Source organism: Ursus maritimus, unplaced genomic scaffold, assembly GCF_017311325.1.
Source record: "Ursus maritimus isolate PB19 unplaced genomic scaffold, ASM1731132v1 scaffold_30, whole genome shotgun sequence".
Taxonomy (NCBI): Eukaryota; Metazoa; Chordata; class Mammalia; order Carnivora; family Ursidae; genus Ursus; species Ursus maritimus.
The window spans coordinates 27,743,480-27,768,811 of record NW_024425564.1 but is presented as its reverse complement, the minus strand read 5'-3'; the positions used below and the strand labels follow the sequence as shown (position 1 = coordinate 27,768,811).

General features: G+C 44.2%; 1 protein-coding gene across 1 annotated transcript in view; it reads right to left on the bottom strand.

The window, feature by feature from the left end:
- The window catches only part of CAP2 (cyclase associated actin cytoskeleton regulatory protein 2), a 131,289-nt gene extending 106,313 nt beyond the window's left edge, over window positions 1-24,976 (bottom strand). The window contains exons 1-2 of the mRNA XM_040645084.1: window positions 24,902-24,976; window positions 275-396 (exon numbers count right to left, since the gene is read on the bottom strand). Of these exons, the coding sequence (XP_040501018.1) occupies window positions 275-395 (121 nt within the window). The 5' untranslated portion in view covers window position 396; window positions 24,902-24,976. The remainder of the gene's footprint in view (window positions 1-274; window positions 397-24,901) is intronic.
- Between the last annotated feature and the right edge of the window lie 356 nt (window positions 24,977-25,332).

Here is a 25,332-nt window from a genome sequence, read left to right as displayed (position 1 = left end):
GAACAACAGTATAAACACTAAAACAAAAGAATAATGACATTTGGCAGATAGATTGTGTTCTTAATAGGCACAGATAACTGGTTAATTTTTGTGGATTGTGGGTTGAAACATTTTTCCTTTCCCTTTAAGGGATGTCTTGCATCTGGTTAATGTCACGGTCACATATAAGGGAAGGGGCGCGGGAGCTGAAGAATATTTCTTGAGAACTAAGTGATGGGGACAATATTAAGTGACCCTCACAGAGACCAGCAACGACAACAGTTTGTGTCCCTACCTCCGTTGACACCATTAATCTCCCCGCAGTCCCCAGGAGGCCGGTGGGACCCTGCAGACAGCAACTCCAGTCGGCCGACCACCCGCTCCAGTCTCTCCATCAGTCCCTGCATTTCTGCCATTCTAGAAAAACACAGGCACAAATGGGAGTCCGTGTGAATGTCAGGGAGGATTAGCAAGCTGACACCAGTAAACTTAACAGCAGAAAGAAAGAAGAATTGCTCGGAATGGCTTTAACGACCTAGAGAGTATTTCTACACAGCAGGGAATACGTGAAATTCCAAAAAACATAAAACTTGGAACAACAACAACAAAAACCCCACAAAGTACATTGATCTTATTTTCCATTCAATTCAATGGCATTTATAAGCCCCATATGTAAGACACAAGAAATTCACTCCCTACGCCATTAACAAGTGTCTCCTTGGATGCTTCCATGTGCTATGATACAATCTATGTCTAGCATATACTTAAAGCCTGTGAACATATATCTCACAGTTAATATTGCCAACTTTTATCCTACTAAATGGTAGGAACATACTTTAACTATTTCCAAGGACTCTTTCTGTGCAATGTAACTCTCCAGGGGATACTAAACCCACTGATAATTATTGTTTATTTACTCTGTTACCTTAAGCCAAACAGCCCAGCGCGGAACTACGAGTTTATAAAACTACATCATTTACAGCAGGCAATTGGGTTTTTACCTCCAAGAGCTAGCTGTCTTCTCCTTATCACTATCTTTAGTGTTTCTGTTGCTGGATTATTTTAGATTACAATTATTCTGAACAGCGGGGATTTTAATTTAAAATATCAAAAATGTTTATTTTCTTTTGCTGCTGGTTATTTTTGGACAAGATTTGGGTCCAGGGAGGGTGGTTTCTGGAGACAGGGAGCTTTAGTAACCCAGCAGTCTCGGCTGGGATAAATTGAGTTTGACACTGAGTAAGGGAATGGAGGGTAAAAGTGGGGTTGGGCATCTATCTTTCCTGCTTCCAAGCACTCCTTAGAGAGCTACACTGAGTGTACACAGGTAAGTACCTTTAAACTGCTATAATCCTATAATGTAATGTTATGAAGGCAACCCCTGAGGAATGGCACCCAATCTAATTTGGCCAGGCTCATGAGATCCAGCTTAGAGCTACTATAGCTCCCACCGTACCAACCTATGACTGCTTTTGGCAAAATCAGGCTCCTGCCCCAGAGAGAGTAAAACACGCCTCATCTTAACCAGCGTCTGTAGTTCTCACTCTTGCAAACTTTCCAAGCATCATCTTGAGCCAAAGAGGACTGGCACGCTCCCATATCAGAGACAGTGCTGCCCCAGAGGGTGCGTAAATACTATTGCTCTAAGACGGGTAATATTTCTTATTTCTGCAAGGAACCAGGTAATGGTTTTTTTTTTTTTTTTTTGCATTTTGTATTTTCATTAGTTTTGACCTTAAACATAATGACTTGCCACTGATATTTTTAAAAGCAAGGTTATAGTTATCAAAACACGTGGACAGCTCTGTAATTCTGCATTCAAATGTCAGATGGTCATCAGATACGGATGGGGGAGTTCACTGTCTATTTTGGAAAGTCATCTCCTCTGAAACTGCCAGCAGCTACTCTTTCAAAATATGGGGCAGTATTCTCTGCACGGCTGAAATCAGCATCTAATCCCAAGGGGATTCAAAATTAGAAGTTTCTCATCTATTCTTTTCCTCTTCACGTCAGAGCTTTTGCTTCTACTGCAACTGAAAAAAAAAAAAAAGGAAGAAGAAATTTAATTGAATCCTTTACGTAATCTTGCAAGGAACTGGGTATCCTGTAGGTGGGTGAAGGCCATTTGAGAGATGATAAAAGCCCCTCAAATCTTTTAATAGTTGTCCATCTGTTCACAGTTATCTCTGTTCCCTGTTACTCAACTTGCCAAATGTTACCGCCATAGACCTAGCCCATGCTAGAAAAAAAAATGTGTTTGCTTTGTGAGCAAGCTCCCGATGCCCCAACAGAGAGGCACCCACCACCCCCAGAGGCTCACAGCGCTGCTTTGGAGGGCCTGTTACATTTCACACTTAGGACGACTGTCCCCAACGGTGGCTTAATCAGCCTCCCTGACAAGACTCAAACTCACACTATCTAATAGCGCTCCATATGTTGAGAGACAACAGGAGTTAGTCCACACACTGCAGGGCTGGGCTGACTGGTGTGGAATGCAGTCTAAAAGCGAATCAGATATCGCTTTGTGTAAAATCACCATGGACTGGAGTCCTGTCACAGCCTCTCAAGAGATCAAAATACAGCTCATGCAAGAAAGCTGGAAAGATGCCTCCGGGTTTAAAATTTTAGAACAGTTTCTAAGAGAAACAGAAGAACATATAAATGAAAGAATGCACCAGGATATCAGAAATATACATGATAGCGTTCCCAGGGAGAATGATGGGGCCCAAGATGGCTGTACCCTCTTTTCCCAAAACACACGCACATGCTTCTCCCCACATGTGCCCTCAGCTGCCATCCTGGCTCTCAAGAATGAAGAAAGAACAGAGTAGCAGATTCTCCAAATTCTTCCCAGGCAGTTCCATTTGCCTTGGTTTTTCAAAGTGGATTGAGCCAAGTTTTCATGAAGAGATGGGAGCCAGGAATTAAGAATTAGACTGAGGAAAGGGATAGGGTGGGGGACGGAGACAGCAAGGTGGGTAAGGAATGAGTCAGTGCCAGGTGGACAGACAGATGGGCTTAGACCAGGAAGCCAACAGAAGAGCAGGATACAAGACGGATGGACCTAAGATGTTCTAAGAATCGGATGAGAAGTGGAGAGAAGCCAGACACACAGCTGGACAATCAAGAACCTAGGTCAAGGGCACCTGGGTGGCTCACTTGGTTGAGTGTCTGACTCTTGGTTTTGGCTCAGGATGTGGTTTCAGAGTCTTGAGATAGAGCCCTGTGTTGGGTTCTGTGCTCCTCAGGGAGTCTGCTTGGGATTCTCTCTCCCTCCCTCTCTGTCCTCCCTCTCCCTATTCTCTCTCTCTCAAATAAATGAATTAATTCACAAATAGAACCTAGGAGAGATGACAAGGTTCAAACTTGGCCCCCACTGTCCAGTCCTATTTAGGCAGAAGCCAAACCCAAGATGAGGTCCCCTATAACCTCTGGCTTACAGCAGATAAACATAATCATCTGGCCGGGCACGAGGGTGGGTGGAAAGAAAAAGACAGAGGCACATAAAAGTCCACGACTTTCTCTTTTTAATGATCTGTTTTAGGAAATTACACTGGAGGTGAATCTTAATTCCTTGTTTTGTATTAATTTGGGAGTATTCTTTTTTGAGCTCCTTTATAATAGGAAGTATAACTCATCTTGTCATTTTTTTTTCTCATTTGAAGTCTCCCCTCCCTTTTCCCCTTTTAAAGTTTAGCTCTTTAAACATTCACAGAATTTAAAGAGTCACCAGTTCTACAAAGCTTATTACAAAAACACAATAGTCCCCCCACTGCCCCTTCTATTTTTGTAGTGAGACTCAACCGATTCCCACTAGTTGAGCTACTGCTTTCAGTAATTACCTCATCTGTATGCAACATGCTTCTACCTTTACGTCTTGTTTTCCTTCCATTCTAGGCATTATCCACTGAGTTCCCAGCAAAACCAAGACGGTTCACATTCTGCTTGCCTAATCCCCACCAGCACACGCGCACATGCTTTCTTGTACCCCAGCACTGTTGTGTCACAATGTCTGTGTGACCAATCATCAGTGTCAACACAATTATGACTATTCACAGCTGAGTCATGACGTCTCTTAAGATCAGTCTCCATTTTTTTTTTTTGTTTGCACAACCCATTTTTCTGCGGCCATGTGGTTCAACTTCTCAGTTTTCTACATACTTAACAATTATTCACCTCCAAACACTTCCCCTGGTTGTGGAAGTCTCCTTGAGAGCTGGCCAAACACATCTGGAATGCCATTAGGTCTTTCTTCTCAGAGATAAGAGTCACTCTGAGAGCACGAGGGCTCTGTAGGCCTGCGGCGCCTCTGAGACCAGACATCTGCCTACACCTTCACCCCTGGGCCGTCTCCCCACTTCCTTTTATGTAGTATCACCTGCTTTTTGGATTCTGTATCCTCCTCTTTCTTGGTGTACTTCCTTAACTGTCTTCTGAATTTCAGAGCACTGTCTTCTGAAAAAGTACATGAAAGGACAATTGTTTTTTGGAGAACGTGCAAGTCAGAAAATATCTTTATTTTGCCTTCACACTTGGGTGGTGGTTTGGCTGAGTGTAGAATTCCAGGCTGGAAGGCTTCCTCAGAATTTTCAAGGCACGGCTCCATAGTGTTCTAGCTTCCTAGGTTACTGTGGACAGGTCCAAAGCCATTCTGATTCTCTGACTCTTCATCCTTTCGACATAACCTTTGTTTTCCCTTCTGGAGGAAGTTTCTGGGGTCTTTGTCCTCAGAGGTTTGGGCTTTCACAGTGATATACTTCGTGGTTGATCAAATGTTTTTTGTTTTTTGGTAGGCTCCATGCCCAACACGGAGACAAATGTGGGCCCCGAACTCATGACCCTGAGATCAAGACCTGAGCCAAAACTGAGTTGGATGCTTAACCGACTGAGCCACCCAGATGCCCCTCAAATGTTTTCTTTAAAAATGATTTTCCAGAGGTGTGGGAAAGATAGGAAAATGGGCATTGCATATTGTATCTCTCGGTGAGTTTAGAAACTACATTTTGGGTTTTTCTTTTTTCAAATAAAGTAGTTAGGATTCTAAACATTTAAACAATTTAAACTCCTTTCACAGCAATTGCACACATTTACAAATATTTCATACACTTCAGTAAGAACATAGCCAGTGAGTATTCTTTCATATGTCGTCTTGAAAGGCTAAGGTGTTCTGGAGGTATCTTCCTAGCAGAAAAGATAGTTGTCATCATTTAAAAATTATTTTTGCCTCACTGGTCATTTTATAAAACCCATCCTTAAAGTACAGATATTCAATTCCAAACACTAACTTTATGTCCAATATTCTGCCCATAGGCAATAACTACTTTAAAACAATAAAAGAAACAGCATTCCTATTCTTTCCCTCAGTAGTTTCTAGAAAGGGAGAGCTCCCCACACTTGCAAACATTGTATAAGGTCTCAATCATTTTGCCCATTTTTTTTTTTTAAGTAGGCTCCATGCCCATCATGGAGCCCAGTGCAGAGCCTGAACCCACGAACAAGACTTGAGCTGAGATCAAGAGTCAGACGTTTAACCAACTGAGCTACCCCCATTTTGTCCATTTTTAACCAGGGCTATTTAGAGGGGCCCTGGTTTTGGAATCACTAGCTGAAGGTCTTTGGGGAAGAGTTTAGTTTTGCTATGCGTTCGTTACTAGGGTTTGTAAGTAGGGTTGCTAGAAGTATGTGTAGGAAGGCATACAAAGTCTGTCACATGGTCAGTGACAAACGTGTTAGCTACTGTTATGAAGCCATTCCATTTGTTTTGCTCTCAGTGGAAACAGATCTATAAACCACTATATCAAGTCTTTGTGTATTTTAAATCCTGAGCAATCATCTAAAAGCCCTGGCCAACAGAGTTGTCGAATCACTAGGTTGGATACCTGAAACTAACTATACATCAATAAAAAATAAAATAATAATAATAAGTAAAATAAAATAACATAAAAAACCTGGCCAATAGAAATGACTAGCCAAAAATTTCAGGTCATACCTTATAATTATACCCTTAAAATTTTTTTTTCAGTGTTTCATTTTCCTCTGTTCACATACTTATTCCATGAAGATTTTTTTTTTCTTTTAGAGAGGGATTGAGAAAGAGAGAGAGGGAGAGAGAGAATCTTCAGCAGGCTCCACACCTAGCTCGGAGCCCAACACGGGCCTTGATCTCACCTCCCTGAGATTCATGACCTGAGCTGAAATCAAGAGTCAGACACTTAACCGACTGAGCCACCCAGGTACACTTCCACCAAGATTTCTAAAAGAGGTTTTCTCAAGTCCATGTGTAATGGTTACTATAAAATGAAAATTTTAGGGGCACCTGGGTGATTCAGTCGGTTAAACATCTGCCTTTGGTAAATAAATAAATAAAATGAAAATTTTGGTACGTAATTAGTAGTTTTGTAGTCACATATGTTTCCCCAAACATTCAAAAATTCAAAAATAATCAACAGATAGTATATTAGTTTTAAGTGCACTGCATAATGATTTGATACATGTATACAGTAGTCCTCCTTTATCCACCAGGGATACATTCAAGACCCTCAGTGGAAGCCTGGAATGGCAGATAGTGCCAAACCTTATCCATACTAGGTTTTTTCCTGTATGTACATACCTATGATGAAGTTTAATTCGTATCTGAGGCATAGTAAGAGATTAACAACAACAATAATAAAATAGAACAATTATAATGATATACTGCACTGTAATAAAAGTTATGTAACTATGACCTTTCTCTCTGAAAATATCTTCCCATATCATACCCACCCTCCCTCCTGCGATGACGTGAGGTGATAAAATGCCGACGTGACGAGATGAAGATGAAATGAGGTGGGTGACGTAGGCGTCGTGACAATGGCATGAGGTTACTACGGACCTTGCGGCATCAGAAAGAGAATCACCTGCTTTCCCACCGCAACTGAATGCAGGTAAACGAAACCGCAGATAAGGGGTGACCCCTGTCCGTTGCAAAATGATTCTCACAATAGGCTCAATGAACCCTCACCACACCTAGTTATAAGTTTTTGTCTTGGCGATAAGAACTTTCAAGATCTCCTCTCTTTCTTTCTTTTTTTTTTAATAATATTTTTTTTATTATATTATGTTAGTCACCATATAGTACATCCCTAGTTTTTGATGTAAAATTCCATGATTCATTACTTGCGTATAACACCCAGTGCTCCATGCAATACGTGCCCTCCTTAATACTCGATCTCCTCTCTTAGCAACTTTCAAATATACAACACCGTATTGTTAACTCCAGTCACCCTGCTGTACGTCACACCCCCCAGGACTTACTTATCTCATGACTGGAGACCCCTATGCATTTTTATAAGGACTTGTTTGCTTTTAAATAGTCCTCTGCTAAGGACATGAACCCAATCTCTGCGGATCACCTTTGGAAGACAACACTCCTTCATCCCCCATATTTTCTCATCCAAAGCATATTGTGCTCCTCGGTAAGGGGTCCGGTAAGACCTAACTACTTCGTCTGACCAGTTATAAAAAGCAGCATTCATAGCTGCTTTGAAAACCGACACCCCAGGGTACGGGGTAAATGGTGATAAGCCCAGAATAACAGCCTATTTGTCTGTGTTACATTCTCGGTATCTCTAAGACGTCCTGCTCAATTAAAATAGTGTCTTGTGCGATGTTTTCTGCTAGCACTGAACACCTTGCCTCCCAAGGAGATGAGTCTGAGCCCCTCATGGGCTGAGGTCCCACCTTTTATTCTTCTTGTATCTCCTGCTGAGCCCTGCCGGCTGCCACGTACATAGAGAATTCTATAAATATTTTTTGATTGACTAATTAATTGGCTACCACTCACTGCCTTTCCCGTGCCTGCCCACTCACTGGCATAACCCCAATTCAGGTGGCAAGCCAGATTTTCACAGGAGCAGTCTCCATCTCAAAGAAGACACTGGGTTAGCTCTTTCCACTGAAAACCACAGTGGCTTCCTCCCAGGATTCACGAGAGCGCCCTTGTTCTCTGGAATGTGAACCTTGGGTTTTCCGTAATTGCTTTTTTCTTTGGGACTTCAAGAGGTTTAAAACTCCACATTGCCCAAAAGGTTTTGTAAATTCCTCACAGCAAGTTCATGAAACAAGCAAGGAAGAATCCTACTGTGGTAGAATTTGTGTATTCACAACAACTGGGTCTTCCAGGTTCCAGATTGCTGCTCGAGGTTCTCCTCACTACGGCAAAGGTGCAGAAATAATTGTGGTGAGCGTTTCTCCTCTGACTCTACAAGGGAGACCCAGATCCAAGGGCTTCCAAAGATCATGAGTCTAAGCTTACACAGAGATAGATTTGAAGAGACAAGGGGGTAGAAGACTGTCTCGCCTTTTCTTATGGTGAGACTAGGCTGCTGGCTTATAAGTGAGCTCTCTTGAAACTGTAGTCACAATAGACTACTTTCTCTATAAATCTGCCCAAATTAAAATATATATGTATATATTGGTTGAACTATCATCAAACCAAGCCGTCCTAGATGTTAATTTCTCTTTCTTGTGAGTATAACAATTACCTTCTTTCCTTTCTCCAGAAGCTACCAATCACTTGGGGGAAGGAATCGTGTGGTTCACCATTACTAATGGGGTAATAGTTATGTGTAGAAGAAAAAACCATGGTCTTCACTCCTTCATTCATTGACTGGTTCATTCAAAATGCTGGTTTCATTCATACAGTTAGTTCCCACTATCTGCCAAACACAATGTGCATGGGTAGAAAATCAAGGGGGATTAAAATACATTTCTTGCCCAGCTGTCTTGGGACGGGGCTGGAAGCAGACCCTGCTGAGTCAAGCCAGGGAGTTGTTTTTCTAAGAGATACATTCGCATTGCCAAGGTGCCTTGCGTACTCTCCTACCGAACATTTCTGGGGCCAGCTTCTCACCAAATTGGGGGGGGGGGGAAGCCATCATTTTGTTTTTATTGTAAAGAAGTTTCAAGAGTCTTTGAAATTTGAAACAGTAAAACCAGAATAGGAAAGATCAGAGAGGTACATAAATAAAAGAACACCTTAAATGTTTCACAAAACTGGAGAAAACGCAAGATCTTAATTCGTTAATGGATTCCTCCAAAGCCTCTAATAAGATCCCAGTGCAGAGAAAAAAAAGCAAACTGTTCAACTGGACTTGGGAAAGGACCTCACCCCAGCCCTCTACACCTTACCCGGTTCCTAAGACCCAGTCACAGGGACAAGTCATGCCTTCCCAAACATGCCCCTCCCCTATACCACCGTTCTGCTGTTCCCACTGCCTCGGGGTCCTTCCCAGCACTGCTGCACCCATACTCTGCATCTCAACTCCTCGAGGCCACCCACTGCTCCACAGGTCAGGGGTAACCTCTCTTTACCGCCTGCCATTTACTTCCCGTCATCACCATCAAATCCAGAGTGGGGTATAGAAAGGCAAAATAAACAACCACATGTAGAAAGGATCTCCCCTTTCCATTTGCCCTCTGCACTCTGCTGGTATCACTTCTCAGGAGACTCCCTGATCAGTCTTGTGATACAAATATCTCTCCTCGAAGTTGGAATCTCTGAAGATTAGAAGCAAGGACTCATAGCTTTGATATCATGGAAAAAGTATTTTGGCATCAGAGAACCTTAATTTGAGATTCCAGCCCCTTAACTGACAGCCTCCATAACTCTAGACAATGACTTAACCCATGTGAGTCTCAATTTATTCACTTCTAATACATGACTTCATTCCTTCTTCTTCATTCACTGACTTAAGAGAATTGTATGCAACTGTGTTTTGAGATGTGTTCTGTGCCGGCTGCTGGGGCTACACAGATGGATGAGAAAGATTCCTCAGGAGGCCATGATCTCCTTCAGGAATGGATGGTTTGGCTGTCGGGGACAGTCCAGCACTCCAGGACGCCAGGCAGCAGGGAACTGGGCCATTTCGGCAGGAAAGAGCCCAGTGGGAACAGAGGCCATGGGGGAGGTCTAAGTATATCTCGAAGGCTGGCTCTGCGCCCTGACTTGGGGTGGTAGTGCTGGGTAAGGACAGAGCCATAAAATCCTAGGGTCTGAATGCTGAGTGGGACCAGGACAGATCCCTATTTCATTCTCCTATCATGAAGTGTGAACTCTCTGAGCTAAATGTGAGGCAAAGACCCTTCACTGAAAAGAAGTTCCCTCCCCAACTCACTCCACGATCCTTTCTAAGCGCCTATGGTGTTGGGGAAATCTTTCTTTCCTGTGTCTCCATGCTGCCCGTTTGCTCTTGTTTAGGCCATGGCGAAGGTGTAGGGCAAAAGGGTGTTTCTAGGGGCCCCTGGGTGGCTCAGTCGTCAAGCGTCTGCCTTCAGCTCAGGGCGTGATCCCGGAGTTCTGGGATCGAGCCCCACGTCAGGCTCGTCTGCTGGGAGCCTGCTTCTTCCTCTCCCACTCCCCCTGCTTGTGTTCCCTCTCTCACTGGCTATCTCTCTCTCTGTCAAATAAATCAATAAAATCTTAAAAAAAAAAAAAAAAGGTGTTTCTAGGAGGTCCCCAAGAACCACATCCTGGCACTGGGAAAAGAGGAACCATGGAGACCCCACTAGGCTACCACAGCCTGGCAAGTGTTTCCAGTGACCTTCTGTCCCTCCATAAAATAAATGTATTGCCTTATGTGCAGAATATATAAAGAATTCTCACAACTCAAAAATAAGATAAAAACTCCAACTTAAAAATGGCCAAAATATTCGAATAGACATTTTTCCAAAGAAAATATGCAAATAGCCATTAGTATATGTGAACATGCTTGACATCAATAGTAATCAGGGAAATGCAAATCAAACCCACAATGAGATACCACTTCGCATCCACTAGGATGGCTATGACCAAGAAGACAGATGGTAACAAGTGCCAGCGAGGATGTGGGGAAATCAGAACCTTCCTACACTTCCGGTGGGAATGTAAAATGGTACAGCCACTATGGAAACAGCTTGGAAGTTTCTTAAAAAGTCAACTATACGTTTGCCATATGACCCAGCCATTCCACTCATAGTTACGTACTCAAGAGCAGTGAAAACATATGTCCACACGCACAAAGACTTGTACACAAATGTTCATGGCATCATCGTTCATAACAGCCAACACATGAAAGGAAACAGCCCATATGACCATCAGCTGATGAAGGGATAAGCAAAACGTATCCACACAACAGAATATTATTCAGCAAGAAAAAGGAAAGAAGTATTGGTACGTTCTAAAACATGGGTGAACCTCGAAAACATTATGCTAAGTGAAAGAGCCAGACACGGAAGACCAGGTATTGTACAATTCCACTTCTATGAATTTCCAGAGAAAGCAAATCTCCAGAGATTGAACATAGATTAGTGGTTGCCTAGGGCTTGGTATAGGAATGGGAAGTGAGTACAAACAGGCACAAAGTTTCTATTTGAAGTGAGGGAAATGATTTAAGACAGGGTCATGGTGGCAGGTGCACAATGCTGGAAAGATACTAATAATCACTGAATTGTGCACTTAAAATGGGTGGATTTTATGGTATGCAAGGTTGTACCTGAATAAAGCTTTCTAAAACAAACAAACAAACAAGTACAATTGATCCTTGAACCACGCAGGGGCTAGGGGCACCAACACCTCCATGCAATCAAAAATCACATATAACTTTTGACTCTCCTCAACATTCCACTACTAATAGCCTGCTGTTGACTGGAAGCCTTACCAGTAACAAACACAGTCCATAACCCATATTTTGTATGCTATTTGCATTATATACTATATTCTTATAATCAAATAAGCTAGAGAAAAAAAAATTTTAGAAAATTGTGAAGAGAAACTACATTCACAACAGTGTACCGTATTTATTGAAAAAAAATCCGCGCCCAGTGGTCCTGCGAGGTTCAAACCTGTGCTATTCAATGGTCCGCGGCACCGCTCCTCTTTACAAGATGTAGCTGAAAACCAGTTAAATCTGAGTAACCTTGCTGTTCTCATCTCCCAGCTAAACCTAGGTGGTAATGAACCTTAACCAGAGACTGCTCTGAGAGGCCACAGCCTCGCTCCCGGAACTACCTGTAGGGTCCAGGATAGAGGGCAGAGGAGAGCAGTGGTTCCCACTGCATCAGAATCACTGGGGAGAAAAGGGGGGGGGGGCTCCAAAATGCAGATTCCTGGGCCCTGCGCTCAGCAATACTCATTCAGTTGTTCTGGGTGTTCCCAGCGATCTGCATTTCTCAGAGGCACCCTTCAGAGTAAAAGGAGCCACACTTTGAGAAATCCTATAACAGAAGTGCACAGGAATGCTGCGGGAGCATGGGCGCCCGGGGCGGGGGAGGGGGGGTTGAGAAGGGTGGGTACTCAAGAGAGCCCCCGGGAAGTAAGGAGGCTCTTAAAGTTTAGTTAGGCGCTAAGCCGAATCTCAAAGGATGAAGAGACTTTATTGCCTTCTCAAAGCATTATTCGGAAGAAGAGAGGTAAGTAAGGAAAATCCATCCTGAGCCGATGCCCAGCACAGGCCACGGCACGGAGGCAGTACAGCTGGAAAATACCTATGGAGCATTCAGTACATGCCAGAAGTTATGTAAGAGCCCACGGAGGGGGGGGGAGCAGATGAGTGGCTGGCAAGAGCGGCGGGTAAGGCTGAAGGGAGACGTGGGGATTTACTACAAGGTGCCAGAGGGTTGGAGAAGGTCTGGCAATGTCTGGGAATGGGGGGGGTCGGCGTCGTTGGTGCTAACGGAAAGAAGGCTTGCAGGTGGCCGGCAAAGGGGCAGAGCTCAGTTTAGGACGCGGAGTTCAAAGTGCCTATGGGATGACAGCTGGTGGCTGCAGGCAGGGAAGGGAAAAGCCCAGAGGGGAATTGTTAAGTATGACCTACCTAATAATAACGATTGCCGCGGGATTTTTGGAGCTCAGAGGAGATGATGAGGTGGGCTTTGTGAACTAGAAAATGATGCCTGAGTGTCACTGTTACAATTCACCTCTGAATGCTCCCCAGCACTCCTCACAGGGACATGCATCCACTGTGTGTTCACGATTGCACGGGTCACCACGGCTCCGATCCCCGAAACACGATGACTGGGGAGCTCCCACCCACCACACTTCTAAGGCTCTGCCACAGCACATCTAAGCTGCAGAGACCCTTAGTGACTGAAAGCAGAAAAGGCGATACACCATTTCATATGGTCAGTTATTTCTCACAACCCGACTAAAAATATCTCACTTCCCTAAACCCTGTCGTGTCGGTGTTAAGAATACCAGGCCTCTCAGGAGTAATGAAGACCAGAAGGTTTGCTGAAATTCCTTCTGATCTCAAAACTTACTGGCATTCATTGAAAGATTTATAGATGGTTGAAGAAAAGATTCCGCAACTCTCTTCAAAGGAAAACTCCCAAGGATCAGTTCTCAAGAACTGGGCCAGTTTTGGGCATGGACATTTGTAACAAGTTAAGTGAGGGTGGTCATTTGACTTAGAAGAGCCAGGTGATGGATTTGGCCCCAACCCCCTTCTGCTTCTTCACGTGTCTCCAGCCCCGGGGTCTACTTTTATACTTGACTTTGATTTATTACTTGTAACAAATTTGGTGTTTTCAAATAGCGCTGTGGGCCACCAAAAGATTGCAGGTTCTTTCTTTTCTTTTCTTTCTTTCTTTCTTTCTTTCTTTCTTTCTTTCTTTCTTTCTTTCTTTCTTTTTCTTTTTCTTTCCTTTTCTTTTTCCTTCCTTCCTTCCTTCCTTCCTTCCTTCCTTCCTTCCTTCCTTCCTCTTTGGACCAGGAAGGTCAAAGTAAAGGGGATGCAGAGAAAGAGGACGACGCAGAATGAAGAGATGGTGGGGTGTGGGGGCCACGGGAAGGCATCAAAAGGAGGAGGGAAACTACCAGTGTCGGTCAAGAGAGAATCGCCCACTCCAACCTCTCTCTCAACTGCCTTCAACACTCAAAAAGCAGCTCCCTGACTCGGAAAGATCAGTGAGAGCGGGTGTGAATTGAGGAAAGCAATGAAAACCTGAAAAGGAGACTTATTTGGGAATGTGCTTCTGGGGTTGTTTTCTCTTTGTCTCCAGGGTTGACCCAAAGTTGGAACTAGGCAGGGGGATCAGGCAACAAAATTTCCGAAAGAACCCTCCTCTTGGCCAGGAGACCCGGAAAGGAGACCCTGTAATGGAAAGATGTATAGAAAGTCCAGGGGTTTGCAGGGGAATCGAGGGTTCATGTTCCTCTCCTCAGAGTGGCTGCGGGCACAGAGCTGCATCCAGCAGCAGCATAAGCAACTAGAAGCTTCTCTGACCTTACTGCCAGGGGAGGAGAGGAAAGAGGGCCCTGTAATCCAGGGCATGGAGAGAATCCCTATGAGTGCTTTCCTCCTCCTTTCTTCTCCCTGCTCAACCCTGAGGATGGCCCTGGTCTTGGGTAACTATCTTTACCACGGCAGTATGAGCAGCTAAAACCACAAGAGAAACCCAATCTTTCTGGCTAGAAGCTTAGGCAGGGGGCAAAGCCTCTTAGGGGCAGGACCGTGTGAGAGGAATCCCAGAGAAGACGGAGCTGGAGAAGGGGATCCCTTGATCCGTGCATGAACCAGCACAAGCTCCAGTCTCGCCCTGGAGCTGCGCAGGTGTGGGAGGGGGCCAAAGGCTTTGAGATCTGAGCTGCAGCAGAAGCCACCGCTCAATTCCCGGACTAAGCCCTAAACAGCACTTCCACGGGACCCAAAGCTGCACAGCAAAGGTTTTTAAAACTGCAATGACATTGGAACCACTGCCCACAGAATGCAAGACAGAACTGGGCTGATTGCCTGGTAAACAAAATGAAACAAATACACACACACACACACACACACATTTCAAAAGGACCCAGAGTCTCACAATACAATACCCAAAATGCCCAGAATTCAACCCCAAAATACCTGACATGCAAAGGACTGGGGAAATGTGATCAATTCTCAAGAGAAGAGATAATCCACAAATGGCAACCCTTCAATGACACAGGTGTTGGAATTATCAGACAGATTTCTAGGACCTGTTTCAACTATGCTCCAGGAGATAAAGGCAAACCCCCTTAAGATGAATGGGAAGACAGAAGTTCTCAGCAGAGGCACAGAACCTATAAAAAAAAGAAACAAGTGAGTATTTTAGAGCTGAAAAATACAATGCAAAGAACGCACAGGATGAGCCCAACAGCCAAGGGAAGTCACTGTGTACTTGGGGGTATGGGTATTATCCAATCTGAAGAACAGAGAGAAAAGGAATTGAATGAAAAAATGAACAGAGCTTAAGAGGCCTGTGGGACAATATTAAAAGGTTTAATATTAATGTCCTCTGGGATCCCAGGAGAGGACACAGAGACTGAGGCGGGAAATATACCTGAAGAAATAATGGGCACACATTTCCCAAACCTGATGAAGGCTGCACGCTGACAGATCCACACAGTGCTATCTGTCTGGTTATTATACACAGACACTCACACACACACAATTTACAGCGAGTGTCTCCAAAGGGGAGATCGAGAAAGATGAGTAAAGTGAAGATGTAACTGCTTAAAAAGAAAGAAAATTTGACGGGCTATCATTCCCTTTTGAGAGGTGTCACAAGCATCAAGACCTTTAGTTCTGAAACGTCTTCCCTAAATCTAGCAGAACCAGGAGTTACTAGGACTCTGTCAATCAACAAATTGGTTCCTTCACCAACACTAAACGTGCAGAAAGCGTTTGCCATATTACTGACCCTTGATTTTTGGTCCAAAAACAGAGGAAGGATAAGCTATAAAAGGGATTTCCAAATTTTCACTTGTAAATATCCAGAAAGCATTTTGTAACACCCTCCTGCCCATTTTTGACTGACATGTAAAAAAAAATCTCACCAAAATGTGAATGGCTGCAAAGAATGTAACCGGTAGCATTGTTAATACTAATGCAGAAAAATAAAATTATTTCTCATTCTCATCCACTGAAATTCATACTCATTTCAAAAAATACAAGAACAGGCTGCTTTTTGATAGTTACGAATTTTACATAATTACATTTTCTCCTCATACTTAACGTTTCCATTCTTCTTGCCCTATAGAAATGTATCCTAGTTTTATTTATTTTATGCCTTAATGTCTTTTATTCATTACTCGATCATACTTTTCTGCATCAAAACTATGTTTATAAACTTAAATTTAAATTCAATGGCAAAAAAAATGCTCTTCTGATTGTTACCATCGTAACTCTGAATACCACTTATCAAAACAACACAAATACTACAAATGTTAACAAATAATTACTAAACGTACATAAAAAGTAATTTTTATTGGAAAACCCTCTCTTGAGCACTTTCACTTTTCAACTTTTTCCATGTATATATGGATGAGTATATTTATTACTAGAATGAGTCAAGGTTGAACATGAATTTCTCAATTTTTGTTTTTATTGGGGTAAATGCTGGGAAACTATGTTCACATACATGAGAAGATGGGAATGGGTGACACTTTGTAAGAGAAATGTCACTCCATTCTTTGAAATCCTGGGTATACTAAACATCACATGGTGAAGAAATATCACCAATTATTTGCATCATCAGTGTAAGGAGAAACTGGGAACACTGATTAGTCAGAACCCTACTTACTCACCCATCTGGGCCATTTACAACTCGGGAGATAGAGCAGTTAACGTGTAGAAAACTCATCAGAAAGCAGGTAATTATTGCCTATAAGCACGTAAGTAAGTTTTATCTTGTAGACATTCGATTGACTTTCCTCTCCCGCCGTGGAACAAGCCACTTTAATACCAATTAGGCAAATTCATTTCAACCTTCCTATCAATGGTTTTCTTTGAACTGACTGTAGACCTTTCCAGCTCTCTCATTTTTAAGCATGTTTAAAAATGTTCATTTGGAGGCGCCTGGGTGGCTCAGTCAGTTAAGCATCTGCCTTCGGCTCGGTCGTGATCTCAGGGTCCTGGGACCAGGGTCCAGGGTCCTGCTCAGCGGGGAGTCCGTTTCTTCCTCTCCCTTTGCCCCTTCCCCTGCTTGTGCTCTCTCTCTCTCTAATAAATAAATAAAATCTTTAAAAAATATTCATTTTTCATTTGTATGAGAGTCCTAATTTCATCCCTTTCTAAATATGTCCTTTAATATCAGTTTACAATTTGATTAGATTGTGTGTGTGTGTGTGTGTGTGTGTGTGTGTGTGTGTGTGTGTTTTAACAGAGATTTAGAAAACACGTAATTTGGGCATTGGAATCATTCACTTTCTCACCCCTAAAGCTGATATTCTGAAATGTCCCCCCTCTTCTGCCTTCCCCACTCCCTAGATGTTGATATCCTTGGACAGTGCAGTTTAGTTAAAAAAATGGGTTAGAAAGAGGCCTTTTTAGTAAAATGAATTAGGAAGATGGATTAGAGATACAGGTTTTCCTTCGGTAAAAGGAGAGAAAGGTGCTTATGGAAAAGAAGGTGGGAGAGAGGCCAGAATCTCTGTGGCACGCCTGCTCTCAAGAAGACTGGTCTCTGCAAAAAAGGACACGGGGGAGAGGAGGACTTGAAAATTTACTTTCTCTTTTTTTTTAAAGATTTATTTATTTATTTGACAGAGATAGAGACAGCCAGCGAGAGAGGGAACACAAGCAGGGGGAGTGGGAGAGGAAGAAGCAGGCTCATAGCGGAGGAGCCTGATGCGGGGCTCGATCCCATAACGCCGGGATCACGCCCTGAGCCGAAGGCAGACGCTTAACCGCTGTGCCACCCAGGCGCCCCTGGAAATTTACTTTCTCAAAACACCTGTGTGCATGTACCTTGGGGAAATCTTCAAATACAGTTAAAGTACACAGTTTGAAGACTGTTGGCCTAAAGTAAGAATGAGTTCCACCCCTAATTCTAGCCTACCTAGACTCATCGGTGTGAGCGAACCTCTTTTTCAAAGTTCTCAGTGACTGGAGAACTTTCATTAGATCATCGTTCACCTTGCATTCAGAAGACACACTGAGGGAGGAGACGAAGGGAGCGGCGCTTCTAAAGCAGGGCAGAAGAAGGGGGGCTGGAGGGCCGTCCACAGAGGGAACTGTGCACGGCAGAGCGCACCACGAGAGTGCTGAGAAACAGAGAAGCAGCAATGGAAAAGAAGGAGGAATCAGAATCACAACTTTAAAAATTTTGGCTAAATACTTGTGAACCTGTATTGGACCCCTGAAAATCTCCAGCCATAGCTTCCAGCATGTTCGAAGATGGTACCAGGAGAAACTGTGTGTGGTCTACCGAACGCCAAGCAACCAACTGGATGGACTCTTCCCCCATCAACCTACTCGCAAGGCCGGATATCGGCGAGACCTGCAACCGGACGGGCGTGAGCACAAGCCCCAGACCGTGCTCAGTACATGAAAAGACCACCCTCATACCTCACCAATTCCTTACCTACACACTCTGGGCTTCCAACCTGAGAATGCATAGAACAGACAGCCTCCACGACACACCAGACTATCATCAGAGTAAATATGCTTTCACGGCTAGAAGCCTTTTGCGCCTGGTTCTGGAAAATCCAATTGACTGGTTTTCTCAGTGTGGTCCATTTTGACTGCTTCTTATTGCCTTAGAGTAAAATAATCAATTTATCTCATAAAAACCCAGTGATTCTGGAGGCACCAGATGGGCAAGGTTGGTTAAGCGTCTGACTCTTGTTTCAGCTCAGGTCATGACCTCAGGGTTGTGAGGTCGAGCCCCACGTCAGCCTCTATGTTGAGCACGGGGTCTGCTAAAGTTTCTCTCTCTCTCTCTCTCTCTCTCTCGCTCTGCCCCTCCCTGCACTCGCTTGTGCTCTCTCTCTCTCTAAAATAAATTCAAAAATCTTAAAAAAAAAAATCCAGTGATTCTTCTCTGAATAAAATTAAATAGAAACAGGCTAGAGCTAATGGTGACTACAACCTTAGTAGCTCCTTTGAGACCTACGTGCACAACTTGGAGCACCTCCTGTTCCTCGTCTCTTCCTTCACTGATAGTCCTCTTTGCATCCCCAGGGACCTGAACATACAGCAGTCATCCGACATAAGGGAATGAAGAAATAATCAAAGGATCCCAGAGTTTCTCTGGATTTCCACATGGACTGATACAAAGTAATAAGGGTTATTTTCACATTAGAGTGTGCACAAATATAGACACAAGACAACCAATGTCTCCTAGGCACTATTACAAGGCTTGTCTCTGCGGTCCCCAGCATCTAGCTTCTCTAGGGACCACTCCCCTCTTCAATGCTACCCTGGAGACCACCTGACATTACTTTCCAGACTCCCAGAACCCACCTGCTCTTTCTTTTTTTTTTTAAAGATTTTATTTATTTACTTGAGAGAGAGAGAGAGAGAGAGCACAAGGAGGGGGGAGCAGCAGAGGGAGAGGGAGTAGCAGACTCCCCGCCTAGCAGGGTGCCCGACACAGGGCTCGATCCCAGGACCCTGAGATCATGACCTGAGCTGAAGGCAGGCACGTTCAACCAACTGAGCCACCCAGGTGCCTTTCTCCTGCTCTTTAGTACCCTTTCAAAACTAGAATGATTTTAGATCAGACTTGTATATTGTAAAATGGCCTTTAAATTTTGAGAAGCTGGGAACTACAGGAATCTCAAGGTAACCTAATTTCTCCTTTCATTAGATAGATGTGAGTTTTTATCTTGGGACTACTGCACCTTCTCCAGTTGGTTAAGTGGTCAATGAGAAGCCAGGATTATTAGATGTCTAATTAATGAGAAAGGTCAGGTGAAATTATTATTATTAATCCATAATAATCAGAAGTTCTTCCTCGGGCTTTAGAACACTTGCTATGTCCATTCCTATATAGGGCTGTATCCTGAAAAGGAAACCCTCTCTTTACATAACTGCTCAGTAAAAGATGTTTCCCATAAATGAGAAAAGGGTCTACTTAAGAAAATCAGAGCAATATGAAATTCCCCTGATATAAAACCTCATGTAAAAAGACAAATATTGTGTGATTTCATGGACATGAGGCCCTGAGAACAGGCAAATCCCTAGAGACAGAAAGTGGAATGGTGGGTGCCAGGGGCTGGGGAGGGAGGAATGGGGGGTTATCATCCGGTGGGGACTGAGTTTCAGTATGAGGTAATTAAAAAGTTCTGGAGATGGATGGTGGTAATGGTCATACAACTTTGTGAATGTACTGAATGCCGCTGAACTGTACGCTTAAAAATGATTAAAACGGTAAATTTTATGTTGTATATTTTACCATAATTAAAACAAAAAAAAAAACACCTTAGAAAATCCCTTATAATGGCCTGCTCTGACCTGACGGCGCTTCCTCTCTTGCTAAATACAAGAAGAAATACCCAGGATGAAGTCCAAAAGCTCGCAGCCTGGGTCAGGGCAGGCTTGGAAAGTGCCCCGGGATAGAATGCCATGTTTCCAACTGGCTCGTTGTTACCAGAATAACCAAACTAAGTCATGTTAGAAATACTGGCCAGCCCGGCAAGGATACACATACAAGGAAAATGTGAGCAAGGTTTAGAAACCACTTATGGACCTCGCAGAAAGTCATGTCCCTCTGACTCAATAAAATGGTTTTCTGTCCCATCCTTAACCCAAGTGACAAAAGGGAATGAAGACGCTCTTGGGGTATGTGGTCTTGCTGTGAAATTCAGCTGTAGAGTTTTAGATTCATGTCTTTGCACACTTCTGGGAACATCACATAATAGGTATTGCAATTAGAATCTTAATGGAACGAGAAGATAGGATCTCAGTTCTATTCACTTGGTTTGGGGGCAATGAAGAAGCTGGAGATACACCTTAATGTGTAAGCCAGAGAAAGAATCAACTTATTCTTTTCTTTTTGTCATTAAAATATATGATACAGTCACATTCACACAGAAGAGCTCTTGCACATCTGTGCCAAGACACGGAAAAAAGTCTTCACAGCAGCATGCTTCATAACAGCAAAACATGGGAACCAACCCAAATGCCCACCAATAAGAGAATGGATAAATACATTGGGGGATATTTGCCAACAAGGGCTATGTAGCCACCTGCTACGATAGGGACAAGCCTTAAAAACTTAATGTTGAGGTTTTTTTAAGTGAGACAATTATATACACCCCTTTTATAAGTCAAAAACCAAGAAAACCTAAACAGTCCATTGTTTAGGAATACATACATATGTCCTAAAATAGTTTTACAATAAAACCAGAGATCAGTTGACACAAAATTCAGAGTTGGAGGGACATGGAGAAGAGCACAACATGCAACAGTTTTTCCTCCTGGTTTCTGTGTATTCTCTTTTTTTTTTTTTTTTAAGATTTTATTTATTTATTTGACAGAGAGAGACAGCCAGCGAGAGAGGGAACACAAGCAGGGGGAGTGGGGGAGGAAGAAGCAGGCTCATAGTGGAGGAGCCTGACGTGGGGCTCGATCCCAGAACGCCGGGATCACGCCCTGAGCCGAAGGCAGATGCTTAACCGCTGTGCCACCCAGGCGCCCCTCTGCGTATTCTTTAACAGCGTTATTGACATACAACACGTAGGAGATAATTCACCCATTTGAAGTGTACAATTCAATGATACGTGCAATTATCACCACGGTCAAACCTAGAACATTTTCACCAGCTCAAAGAAAAACCTTGTAGCCTGTAACTATCACCTCCCTGCCCTCAAACTCCAGCCCTAAGCATCCATTAAGCTACTTCTTGTCTCTATAGATTGCACTGTTTTGTACATTTTCATAGGAGCAGAATTAAACAATTTGTGGTCTACTGTGACTCACTTCTTTCACTTAGAATAATGGTTCATACATGTTTTAGCATGGACCGGTACTTCATTTCTTTTTATGGCCAACTACTATCCCATTCTATGGGTAGAGCACATTATATGTATCCATTCATCAGTCGATGGACATTTGGATTATTTCCGCCTTTTAGCTATTACGTGCTGGTATAAATATTTGTGTGTAGGTTTTTGTGTAGACATATACTTTCACTTCTCTTGGATACATATACTGTGCGTGAAATTACTCTATCATATGGTAACTCAGTGTTTAACTTTCGAGGAATTGCCAAACTGTTTTCCAAAGCAGCTGCACCATTTGACATTCCACCACCAATGAGTAAGAGTTCCTGTTCCTCCACATCCTCACCAACACTTACCACATGATTTCCTTATTCTAGCCATCCTAGTGGGTGTGAAATGGTATCTCAGTGTGGCTTGATTTGTACTTCTTTGATGAATAATAGCGTTGAGCATCTTTTCATTACTTACTGGCTATCTTCTTTGGCGAAATGTCTATTCAGATCCTTTGACAATTTTTATATTGGGTTATTCATCTTTTTATTATTGAGTTGTAAGAGCTCTTTATATATTTTGGATACAAGCCCCTTATCAGATATATAACTCTAAAGTACTTCCTCCCATTCTGTAGGCCATCTTTTCACAATTATCTGGTTCTTTTTTTTTTTTTTTTTTAAGATTTTATTTATTTATTCGACAGAGATAGAGACAGCCAGCGAGAGGGAATACAAGCAGGGGGAGTGGGAGAGGAAGAAGCAGGCTCCCAGCGTAGGAGCCTGATGTGGGGCTCGATCCTGGAACGCTGGGACCACGCCCTGAGCCGAAGGCAGACACTTAACGACTGAGCCACCCAGGCGCCCCACACAATTATCTGGTTCTTAAATCCTAGTTTTTAATGCAGTGATGGTGGCCATTTGAACATAATGGCTATAGCTTACATACACTTAGCATATTATTTTTATGTATAAAGCGTTACATAATTAACAAAAACCAAAACTTAATATATGAAGATGTCCCTTAAGATATTCAAGACAAAATAAAAAGCTACAATACCCAAAGAAATTAATGCTACTTTTGAAGATATGTAACGACTCTTGATAGGACTCAGGCGCTTGGATTATCTGGCCCATTAATCACTTCAAAGGCTCTTCTCCAAACTATCACACTGCAGAGGAAAGTAGCAAAGGTCTACCAACAGGACAAACCTGCCCCATTTCCCTCCTATCTTTATGTCTCCCCCTCCTCTATCCAGCTAAGAATTATTTTTACATTTTTAAATGCCTGAAAAAACAAGAAGAATATTTCTTTACTGGTGAAAATTATATGAACTTCAAATTTGTTGATACAGTGTAAGATTGGGCAAATTTCTTGAGCTGAGGGCTAGAGGGTAAATATGTAGGTTTTGCAGGCCATGTGATCTCTTTAGGAGCTCCTCAACTCTAGTGTTGCAGCTTAAAAGCAGCCATAAACAATACACAAAGGAAAAGTGTGGCTGAAATTTATGGACACTGAAATTTGCAGTTCATACAATTTTCACCACTTCAACAATGAGCACCAAAAACCTATTTCCTACCAGTCACAGCCACTTCGATGGTCACCTTCCTGATTTCTCAATTACTTTTTCTCCTGAATAAATATGACACCTTGATTCTAATTTTATTAAGGATTTTTAGATATGGGAATTCACGGAATAGTCTTTCTTTGCAAAATACACTTTATCTTCAAGAAGTCATGATCTAGCAGGGGCCTGGGTGGCTCAGCCATTAAGCATCTGCCTTTGGCTCAGGTCATGATCCCAGGGTCCTGGGATCCAGCCCTGCATTGGGTTCCCTGCTGGGGGGGGGGGAGGAGCCTGCTTCTCCCTCTCACACTCCCCTTGCTTGTGTTCCCTCTCTCGCTGTCTCTCTCTGTCAAATAAATAAATAAATAAATAAATAAATAAATAAATAAAATCTTAAAAAAAAAAAAGAAGTCATGATCTAGCCACAGTCAAGCTATTGAATGAATCACTTTAAAAAGCTTTTACTCCCTGCTCATTACACATTGTAAGTCAAATACTGTTGGGGGCTGAAAGAAGTTCCAAAAACCCCACCCTTGCCCTCAAGTGGCTTATAGTCTGATTAGACTCTGGTAATTATAAGAACAATTTCCCCAAATATCACTCCACTGTCATAATCTTACATTAAGTGAGCTCAGCTATTTTACCAAAAATTCTAAGGCACGTTCCTTAAATTAAAAGAAATCTATATACGCAGTAAAGAAATAGTACCTGCAAACAATTCTGTAAACTATGGTGCCTGAGTCCCATAGGCTTCTGCATTCCCCAGACTTACTGAACCAAAGGTTCTTGATGCTTTGCTAAATGTTCAATCTCCCCTTTGGCCGTGTGGACCCAATCCTAGCCCCACATCCTAAACGCAGTCACCCATATTTCCAATCATTTCACAGAAGGCATCAATTCAAATGTTGCTAAAACTTGCAGCCTGTTTGTGATGCCTGACACCACTCCGATGGGAATAAAGGCAAGGCCATCTGCATAGGCAATTATTAGCCCAGAAAGTGATGATAACTCAGCTACTTGCGCAGACAGCTTTCCACCCAAAGCAGTCAGGGACCCAGCTGTGTGAGAGGCCCTATTTCGGGCTGTCCCTCACTGCCTCAGTTGCCTTTGCATTTTTTCAAAGTGACTCATTGCCTCTAGTCAGGTTCTGCAGAGAAGCCAGGTCCGTTCCTTTCCAGCACTTTCCAATCGAGGTGCCGTGGTCGGATCCAGCCCAGTCGCAGCCCTCCCCCTCTCCCCCCTCCCTACGCAGCCCCGTGGGGTGGGGAGGCTCGGAGCCCGGCGGGCGAGGACCCCCAAAGTTAAGACGGGCCTGGGGCGGCAGCGCGGGGCGGCTAGGCCCCGGCCGGCTCCCGCGCGCAGCCTGCTTCCCCGCGCCGGCCCGGGGCGCCCGCAGCGGGGACGGGGCGGGGGGCAGGGCGCCGCGGCGCTGACCCACACGGGGCGGCTCCCTCCCGCCCGCGTCCCTCGCCCCGGGCCCCGGCCCCCGGCCCCGCAGGCGCCCGCGCCGCCTCCCCCGCTCGCGCGCCGCCGCCGCAGTAGCGCCTGCCACCCTCCCCACCCCACCCTTTCGGCGCAACTTCCGAGCGGCCGGCCGCGGGGCGCCCCCCGCACCTGCCCCCGGCCCTCCGCAGCCGCGCCCGCCCGCAGCGCCCGCTTACCTGCTGGGGGGCCCGGGGTCCGGTCCCCGGCGCCGCAAATCCGAGTCCGGCCACTCGCACCCTCCTCCCGCTCCCTCCTCCCCCTCGAGTCGGAGCCGGTGTCAGTCACGCTGCTCCTGGGGAGAGTCGCCGGCGGCTTCCGGGAGCTCCAAATACAGACGAGCTGAGGGGGAGAGGGGGGGAGGGAGGGCAAAGCCCCGCGGGTGCCGAGTGGAAATAAAGGGGAGCAGAGAGGAGAGGGGGCTGGAGGAAAGGAGGGGCAGATGGGCCGTGGGAGACAAGACTGGGACGCGGGGACGGCAGGGGAAGGGGGAGCGAGCCTGCCAGGCGCCCGGCTGTGAAAGAAATGAATTCACCGCATCAGGCAGCCTTGCAAGGAAGTCTGGAAAGATCCGGCAGACTCCTGGCTGAAAGAGCCACGGATAGGTTGG